General features: G+C 58.0%; 1 protein-coding gene across 2 annotated transcripts; it reads right to left on the reverse strand.

The window, feature by feature from the left end:
- Positions 1 to 1967: 1967 nt before the first annotated feature.
- On the reverse strand, positions 1968 to 5896 carry FEM1A (fem-1 homolog A). Of its 2 annotated transcripts, XM_044917019.1 has the most exons (2): positions 5051 to 5896; positions 1968 to 4909 (listed from the first exon to the last, which is right to left on the reverse strand). In XM_044917019.1, the coding sequence occupies exons 1-2, from the start codon at positions 5777 to 5779 to the stop codon at positions 3785 to 3787; spliced, it is 1854 nt and encodes a 617-aa protein (XP_044772954.1). In that variant the 5' UTR covers positions 5780 to 5896; the 3' UTR covers positions 1968 to 3784. The 2 variants fall into 2 exon arrangements, with proteins under 2 accessions (XP_044772954.1, XP_021560837.1); XM_021705162.1 differs by having other exon boundaries at positions 1968 to 5896.
- Between the last annotated feature and the right edge of the window lie 3887 nt (positions 5897 to 9783).

Raw genomic sequence — 9783 nt, forward strand, 5'->3', positions numbered from 1 at the left:
TTATTCATTCAGCAAACTACCATGTGCCAGACCCTCTTCTAGGCAGGGACACAACAGGGAATGAGCTGTTGCAGGTGACATTCTAGGGAAGGGGACACAAGGAACAAATAAGGAAGCAAATGAAGAAAAGGATCAGGATCATCTCAGGGGCTAAAGTTACGTGCGGGCTGAGAAGGAAATACCTAAGGGGGATGTGATGGCTGAGATGCTTTCAGTGATCAGGGAAGGCTTCATGGAGGAGGGGGACATCGGGTCAAAATTACTGATGAGCTTTTGGTAGAGGACACTAAGGCACTGGGCAGGGGGAGAGGTTGCACTGGGGAGTCTCAAGTGTCCCATCCAAGGCAGGTTCAATGTCTCTCCTGCAACCTATGGGAGGCACAGGGGCCGGGGGCCGGGACGGAACACTGCCTCCCTCCGCAGGGCTGGTGGTGGCAGCGCCCGGATCAGGGCTGGGTGTTGCCTAAGGCCCGTGGTAACTGCTCAGTGGAACGGCCTCCTTGTCCACTCCCCGCCGAGCCTCCTGCAGGAATCCACACCCGCTCGCTCCGGGGACAGAGTCAGCCCTGCTGTGCTGGCCTGGAGTGCCCGTGCTCCCAGGGACTGGTCACCTCCCCTTTCCAGCCTGTGATGTGATTTAGAGCCATGCTATCTTTAACCCCGGGCCGGGACGCTCTGCTCCCCTCCCTGTAAACACCGCTCAGATGACAGTCCTGGAATCCTGTGGGGGTGGCGGGCCCCAGGCATGCAGGGCCCAAGCTGGAGGCCCCGGACTCCCCAAGGTGGGAGACACTCGCCCATGAATTCACCCACCCGTCCACTCCCTCGGCACAGGGGCTCCCAGGACCCAGCCATGACTGACACTGCCCAGGGCTCTGGGAGGTTGGAGACAGGAACGCACTGAGCGGCCGGCCAAGCGGGCAAAATGGGAGGCACTGATCCCAGCTCGGGGAGGATGGGCAGCGGCTCCCACGGGTGGGGGGCTGCATGCGTTCAGCACCTCCACCCTGGGCTCCCAGCCCACTCAGCTTGTCAGCTCACCTGCCAGGGACTTGTCACCACGTCTGCTGTGTGGCCTTAGGGAGCCGTGGCACCCATCCCTGCATTTCACACAACCCCGCCTTCACTCAGACTGCAGAGGTTTGGGGACACAGGGTGGAGCAGTGCGCACACCGCACTCCCAGCCCACTACGACTGGCCGGGTCAGGGAGCTCTGACCCCAGCTGGCAGAGAGATGCCCTGCATCCTGTGGGCCACCGCCTGGGGACACCCCCCCGTCCCCAGGAACCAGATCCTCTGCCACCGTTCGGCGCAGCGGGATCACCGCTCACCTGGTCTGAGTGGCCTTCGTGAGACTGGGGCTGAAATCACAATTCCCAGTTCTAAGCTCGGAGGAGGGGAAAAAAAGCACGTGGCCTGGGTGGGCTTTCCTCTGTGGCGAGTCTTCGAACACGAGGTAGCCGGCTTCCCCCACTTGCGAAACGGGGAGAACACCTACTTCCCTGAGCTGCCATGAGTGGCCCACAAAGGCACGCGGGATGGAGCCTGGCATACAGCAAGGGCCCAATAAATGCGCTGGCCGGTGTTGTGTCTCCTGAGGCCACTCTTGAGCACCTACTGATTCAATGCCCACTCCTTCAAGGCAACGATGTGTTCACACTACAGGGGGGCGGGCAGACGCCCCAGTGAGGCCAGGAGATGAGCAGCAGCCCCCCACCCAACACGCTGCTGGAGGCCGGGCCTTCCCCAGGCATGGGGGGTCCACCCCCCCACACCCCGGCCTGAGGACACACAGCAGGGCTTGGGCCCGGCTAACTGGAGAGAACCAGATCTTCCTCCCCAGACGGAACGGCTCCAGGAAGCCCACCGAAGTCACCCGCAGCCTCTTGCCAACCCCCCCAATCTCTGGAGGGCCACGCCACCTCTTCTGTGGCAACCCTACCACAAAGCAGGGGTTTGGAGGAGACCAGTGGCTTTCCTGTCTTCCCCCCCACCCCCCGCACAGATCAGGCCACTCCCCTGGGGAAACCTGACACAGCGGCCCCAGGACACCCCCAGGAACTCCCCCAGTGAGAGACGGTGGCCTGGGGGCTGGGGTCTCCACTGACCCACACCACGGGCCTCTGCACTCAGCAGCGGCTGATGGCCCCGTCAGAGGACTTGAGCGTCAGCGCAAAGACTCACAACGTAAACTGCCTCATTGCTTTATTCCGTGCCTTCAAGGGACAGTGACTGTTTCCTGCCTCAACAGGAGGTCAAGCCTGGCCTTGTAAATAAATAATGTCCTAACTAACACTGCAAATCCAAACGAGGCCAAGTTTCCTTGGAGGGGAGGGACACCCAGGGGCCCCACACGGGGCCGTGTTGCAGCCGCCCGCCAAGGCTGCGGGAAAGGTGCGGGGGGTTGGGGGGGAGGACGCCCCTCTCCCGATGTCCCCCTCTCCTGAGCAGCTGCTTCTGTCCCCTTCTACTGTCCCCTGCTCTGCGGCTGGCTGCCGGGGCGTGTGCAGGGTCGCTCCAGAGAGATCGCAAGATCTCGAGGTGGCAGTTTCTCCAGCACGGGCACATGAGACCCTGAGGGACGGGAAACCAAGATTCTGCAGTTGGCAACTTGTGGACATTCACCGTCTTACCTGGCTGACTCAGCAGCGTACTTGCAATCTGCTCGGGAACGCCTGGATCCAGGCTTTCAAGCAGCTACAAAAAAAAAAAATGGCTAGAGCCGCTGGGCCGCCCATCACTTGGGATCTGCGAGGCTGAGGCGGCCTGCCATTTTTGGACTCAGTAATTGTGAGAACCGTACCCAAGCCAGCCATGCTAGTTCTCACTGGGTGGGGGAGAGACGCCACACCAGCTCCCTCAGCATCTGGAAAATGCTTCTCTTGCTAATGAGAACGTCGGGAAGCCCAAGTAGAAGGCAAATGAGTGAAGTTCTAAAAAAAGACGTAGTCACTCTTACTTTCGGGCCCGACGCTGGGGACTTCTACCTGCCTCACCAAATTCTCCACACCGTAAAGCTCACTCCTGATAGCCTTGCCATCTCAGGCACGACGGAAACCTCCCTGTGTGAAATTAACTTCTTAAATCTGACAAAACATTCTTTAAAAAAGAAAAAAAATATATGGCAGTGAAACCTCGGGACTCCTGGGCCCCACGTGTAACCTGCCCACTCATGAATCAAGAGAACACCAAACCAACGAAAGCAATGCGAGGAGCAGGCTGCCCAGGGCAGGGAGCCCGGCCCACGGGCTCACGGGCTGCGGTCACGGTGGCGTAGCGGGGAGCGGGGTGCAAGTGTGCTGCTGGAAGAAGGGAGTCGGTCTTGCTTCTCGAGTCTCCAACTTTCGACCTCAGGAGCACCCGGTCCCGACGCTGCGTTTGGCGGCTGGGTTTCTCTGGCAATGTAGGGGCAGAGAAGCATGGACCCGATTCTCAGCTTCTTCCTGTTGCTGGGAGAGAAAGAAGGCAAAAGCTTCAATTCCTCTGCCTCCAGGCAAGGAGGCGAAATCCTCTGGAACCCAGGCAGATGGGATGCGGGGAAGGGCGTGCATCTTCTCCTGATGAAAGACTGGCCCGTTGGCTGGCCAAAAACAGCTCTTTGAACACACGATCCTGAAGGCTGTGAGCACCAACAACCTGCTAGTTCCTTTCCCCTCCCCGCAGATGTGACGGGGCCGCGGAGGCTAGAGAGCCCTTCTATGTCACGCCACCCAAGGGCTCATGAAGAGAGGGTGAGAGCACGCGTGGGCTCTGCCCTCCCGGATTCTCCTCTCTCTGAACCCCGTCAGTGTAGCTCGATGAAGGCCTCCAGCTCCTCGGGGATGAAGCCCTTGTAGGGGATCTTGTTCTTGTCCAGGGCGCGGGCTGCAAGGCACTGCAGGGTGACGTAATTGAAGGGCTGAATGGTGCTCTTGGCCAGCAGCTTTTCATCCAGCAGCTCGTAGGCAGTCTTCTTGAAGGCATTGGTGGCATCCATGTGGGCACCCGCTTCGATGAGGGCATTCATGATCCCGGGGCAGTTGTTCTGGGCCGCTATGTGCAGTGGGGTGTTGTTGTCAAAGTCCCGGCTGTCCGGGTCGGCCCCACAGTCAAGCAGCACCTTGACCACCTGGAGGGAGGGGAATCGGCCCACCGGGTAGCGGCCAACGTTGGTGGTGTCCTTGTCCACGGCCATGTGCAGAGGCGTGAAGCCGTTCTTGCCTCGGGGGGCGCACTTCAGCAGCCGGTAGACGGTCTGGTGCTTCAGGTGCTCCTGGTCCGGCGTGCACTCCACTTTCTCCAACAGGTAGAGCAGGTGGAGGATGATGGCCAGGGCCTTGGTGAACTGGGCCGAGTCCCCAGGTTCCTTGGGCAGCTGCAGGGCCCTCTCCACTTCCCGCACTCCTTTGCACAGCACCCCCATGAGGTCTGCAAAGCCGATCTGTGTGCCCAGGCTGCCCTTGGCCGCCCGGTCCTGGAGCACATAAGAGAAGAGTTCGGCAAAGGACAGGAAGCTGCTGGCGGTCATGGGGCTCAGGGGCTCCAGGTTGCTCTGCTGCATGTCCAGGGCGTACTTCCACAGGCGGATGCAGCGCTCAAAATTGCCCGAGTCGGCGTACACCGCACCCCGGTAGCGGATGTAATAGGAAGTGTCTGGGTGAGAAGGGCCCAGGATGCGCTCCCGGATCAACAGGGCCTGCATGCGCATCTCATCCGGGTCAGTGATCAGCGCTTCCAGCTCCTCGGTGGTGGTCACCTCCCTGGAATAGTCATAGGCCAGGACCAGCTGCGGGGGCTCTGGCTTGGGCAGATACGCTCCGCCCTGGTGCCTCAGCTCCATAGCCCGTCTCCAGTGCTTCAGGGCCCCGAGCAGATCCCGCTTCTTATCCACATACGTGGCTCCCAGCAACTCTAGAGCTTCCACGGCAGCCTCCCGGCTGGTGGGGCAGCAGCTCTCGTAAGAATCGCTCAGCGGCTCCTCTGGGGAGGAGCCACAGCCGCGAGCCCCCTGCGGCGGCGCGCACCCCGGGCCGGCGGCGGAGGGGCCCTCTCCGGACGGCCCCGGCCGCACCTCCTCGCCGGCAGGCTGCTCCTGGATGAGGTACTCCACGATGTTGGTGTGGCCCGTGACGCTGGCCGCCAGCAGGGGGGTCATGCCGTAGCCGTCGCGCTCCATGCGAGCATTGCACCCCAGCAGCAGCTGCAGGATCTCCAGGCTGCCGGACTCGGCGCAGTCGTGCAGGGCCGTGTTGCCCTTGGCGCTGCGCCGGTTCACCTGGGCGCCCTGCTCCAGCAGGTAGCGGGCGATCTCGCGGTGGCCCTTGTAACAGGAGATCATGAGGCACGTGTGCCCGTGCCGGTTGGCCACCTCCAGGTCGGCCTGGTGCTCGCCCACCAGGTAGCGCACCACCTCCAGGTGCCCGTCAAAGCAGGCGGCGCGCAGGGGCGTCGAGTTGGTGCGCGTGGTGCGGTTCACCGAGGCCCCGCGGCGCAGCAGGCTGCGCACCACGTCCAGGTGGCCGGCGGCCGAGGCGGCCCACAGCGGCGGCGCGCCCTCGATGGTCTCCCCATCGAAGTGCACCGAGCCGCCCGCCTCCACGCTCGCGCCGCACCGGTCCACCAGGTACTCGACCACGTCCAAGTGGCCGTAGCGCGCGGCGATGAGCAGCGGCGTCCCCCCGCCGGCCACCTCGCCCGTCAGCTCGTCCAGCTCCTCCCGGCTCCGGCCGCTGAGCAGCTTCTGAAGCAGCTGCAGCTTGCCGTCGCGGGCGGCGTTGTACACGGCGGTGCGGAGGTCCATGGTCCGGGCTTCCGCCAGGCCATGGGCCGGCCGCCGGGGGACGCGGAGAGCGCGGGCTAGCGCCCGGAGGGGCAGGCGGCAACCTTCACCGTCTCCCCCGCCGCCATCTTAGGGGCCTCTCCGGAGGAACAAAATGGCTGCCGCGGCCGGGCGCCGCGGGTGTTGGCGGGTGCGCAGGGAAATGTAGTCCTGGGGGCCGGCCTCCCCCGCAGGACAGAAGAGGAACGGAGAGGGCCAAGACTACCACTCGTAGAAGGACGCGCACAAGCTGAGGCGAACTGGGAGCACGGTGCATGGTGGGGATTGTCGTTCCGACCAAGAGAATTAAGGCCGAAACTGCCAACGCCTGGACTACAATTCCCGTCGCGCAATGCTATCACTATGACCTCTGGGACCCGGGCAAGTTTGGCTACGTACTTCCTGTGGCTCCCTCAGGGCTCCAGCCCACAGGAAGCGCAGGCGCGAGCCGAGAGACTCCATTCCCCGAAAGGCATCGCGAGCAACTCGGAGCCAATCAGGAGCGAGAACGAGGGCTAAGCCGGCCGAAAGGCCCTGTCTCATCTGGGTTTGGCGTGGCCGAGCCGCTGGCCGGCAGGGGGCGCTCGGGAGAGGCGGGAAAGCTGACGGCGCCGGGACATTCGGGGCGCAGGGAGTGCAGGTGGCCCTGGGTTCACAAGTGATAGGATGGGGATTTGAATCCAGCTCCTCCAGCTCCAGACAGAACCTGTGCCCTTAGTCACAGCACGGTAGGTCCCAGCAATCTATGTTATCTTTTATGCCATTGACTGAACTTAGTTTCTACAGTGTTTCTTGTTGCGTAAATGTTATATATTCTCTACAGAAAAAACAAAACAAAACAAAACAACCCAAAAAACCAAAAACAAGTCAGGAAATGCAGACAAGCAAATGAGAAAAACTGTGAAAACCCTTTCTTTACTACATCCCTAGCCAGAAACAAAACTGTGATTGATCTGCAAACATTTTTTAAAGATTTTTTTTTAAGATTTAATTTATCTATTTGATACAGAGAGAGAGAGAGAGAGAGCGCGCACACAAGCAGGGGGAGCGGCAGGCAGAGGGAGAGGGAGAAGGAGGCTCACCGCTGAGCAAGGAGCCCGATGGAGGGCTCCATTCCAAGACCCTGGGATCATGACCCGAGCCGAAAGCAGACGCTTAACCGACTGAGCCACCGAGGCGCCTCGTAAGATTTTATTTTAGTTAATATCTACACCTAACATGGGGCTCAAACTCACAATCTTGAGATTAAAAGTTGAATGATCCACCAACTGAGCCACCCGGGCGCCCCAACCTATAAACATTTATTCCCTCTTGCATCCTGTTCTGTGCACATGTCTGAATTTCCTTCACTCTTAATTGCCATTAGTTGTTGAAAACAACACTCTGAATTTAATAACAGCTCTTCAGGGGCAAACAAACAAACAAAAACCAAAAAAAACACCCACAAAACCGAAAAGCACCCACACCATGCTAAACATACACATGGCTTTAAGTGAAATATAGTTCAGGTTGCTTTCTGATTCCTGAAACAATAAAACATGGAAAAGTGGTCTTTTGGGGGATCAAGAAAATACAGGTGTTGGGGCGCCTGGGTGGCTCAGTCGTTAAGCATCTGCCTTCAGCTCGGGTCATGATCCCAGGATCCTGGGATCGAGTCCCACATCGGGCTCTCTGCTCCGCGGGAAGCCTGCTTCTCCCTCTCCCACTCCCCCTGCTTGTGTTCCTGCTCTCGCTGTGTCTCTCTCTGTCAAATAAATAAATAAAGATCTTAAAAAAAAAAAAAAGAAAGAAAGAAAATACAGGTGTTACATTACCTGCTTTTTTGCATTTAGCATTATAGCTTGAAGATTTTATCATTCATTCAACAGGTGCCACGTTTTATGTAGGCAGACTCCTGCTGGTGGGTATTTATCGGGTGCCCAGTACATGCCAGGTACCTCTCTGGACATCAGGGGTATGATAGTGAACAAGACAAACAAAAATCTGTGCCTTGGCAGAGCTGATATTCAAATAACATAGATTTTCCAGCAGTACTTTTAGTATAGTATTCCATAGTGTGGAAATGTGCTACGATTTATGTAGGTAATCCCCTGTATCAAAACCCTCACTAGCTGCATACTTTTAGCCAAATACTTCTGTGCTTTCTTTTCTTTATTTTTTTTAAATTGGGGCAAAATGTATGTAACATAAAATTAACCTTTTGACCATTTTTAAATGCACAGCTCAGCGGCATGAAGCACACCCACACTGTTGTACAACCACCCCCACCCTCCGTCTCCAGAACTCTCCATCTCCCCACACGGAGACTCTGTCCCCATGAAGCACAGACTCCCCACCCCCTGCCCCAGCCCTGGCTCGCACCCTCTCCTCTCTGTCTCTGTGGACAGGACTCCTCTGGGGACCTCCTGGGAGTGGGGTCCTGCAGGATGTGTCCTTCTGTGTCTGGCTCCTCTCACTGAGCAAAGTGTCCTCAGGGTCCCTCTGCGTTGTGGCAGGTGTTCAGGACGTCCTAACCCACTTCCTGTCTGTGGATGTGCCTGCTCTGGACATTCACATAAATGGAATCACACACCACGTGGCCTTTTGTGTCTGGTTCTTTCACTGAGCGTCCTGTGCTCGTGGTCCAGCCACACTACAGATTTAATCTTCGTTAAGCCACTACAGTTCTGGATTTTCTGACCCACACTGGGGATGCATCCTAACTCACCCACTCTTGGGGGAAAGCCAGAGGCCAGGGAAGAAAGGGCTGAAGTTTGAATGAGATTGAGGGTAACTGAGAAGGCAGGACAGCAGAGGAATTTTGGGCGGGGGAGGAATCCAGGATGTGGGAGGAACCAACCGTGGACTCATCTACCCTCCAGAGAGAAGACAGAGAAAAGAATACGGGCATGGGAAAGGGGAGAGATTTGGGGGGGAACCCCAGGGCCCGGAGCTCCCTTAGCTGTGCTCTAGCTCTAGAACAGAGTAAGGACATGCCCACATCAACTTTTGATTTCGCTGGCCCCTGCTCCCAACTGTGGAGGAGGACCTCAGTCTCCCCTCCAGGTTGGGCTGGAACCCCTGTGTACCGGCTTCTAAGAGCTGACTGTTACAGATTTTTGACAACTAGAAGTTAAACCCAGCCAGTACCGAAAATTAAATTATAGGTACCTAAAACTTAACCAATCATGTAAAAAGAAAGTGATAAATACTGGACCCACATCACCTCCTCATTACTACATATTGCTATTAGCCACGCTCTCCAGGGGATTCGTGCCTCCTGCCTTTACATGGTGGAAATGCTAGGTGATGGTGTGGCCCTGCACATCTCTTCCTAATTTCCTGCTCTGTGACTCCACCCCCCGAAACTGGAGATCATCCGTGGTGGAAGTATCTGCGGGTCCGGAAACGGGCTGATGATAAAAATCAGCAACCCTTCCCCTCAAGGCCCCCTGACTTTGCCCTGTCTTTTCCTCCCCACCGCACGCAGACGACTGTGCATCCTAACCCACTACATAATTTATATATTTCAGACGTTATTCTCAGTCTGCCCATTGCAAAGTCGGCTTGGACTAGCAGAGATTTTTGTCGATGGTGCTCAATGCCATGTTTCTAGAACAGTGCCTGGAACACAGCGGGCGCTCCACACGTTATGTGGAATGGATAAAGGGGTCCTTCCAGTAAGCTCATCTTAACCACAGCACCACCCCGCCTGAGAATGATGGCTGATGCCCTGGAGCTAGCACGTTCCACCCTCTCTTTCATTCTGATTTTTGTCTGCCGCCCTCAGCTTCCGGGGAGGCAGCCACGGGAAGACAGCGTGGGGGCCGCTATTTGGCCGTGACTGTGGCCCAGGCCAGGAGACTGCCTCTTTCCCAACTCCTCCGCGTCCGGGGGAGCCTGTTGTCCCGCTACCTGTCCCCGCGCCCCGGCCCAGCTGGCTGCAAACGTCGGGCCGCCGTGCGCGCGCACACCTGGGGCAGTCGGCCAGGTGCGCTCCGCGGGCC

This window comes from Neomonachus schauinslandi, chromosome 1, assembly GCF_002201575.2.
Source record: "Neomonachus schauinslandi chromosome 1, ASM220157v2, whole genome shotgun sequence".
In the NCBI taxonomy this organism is placed as follows: Eukaryota; Metazoa; Chordata; class Mammalia; order Carnivora; family Phocidae; genus Neomonachus; species Neomonachus schauinslandi.

Bases quoted from the DNA above. Each gene is read 5' to 3' on its own strand.
- FEM1A (XM_021705162.1), bottom strand. From the start codon at position 5,779: ATGGACCTCCGCACCGCCGTGTACAACGCCGCCCGCGACGGCAAGCTG.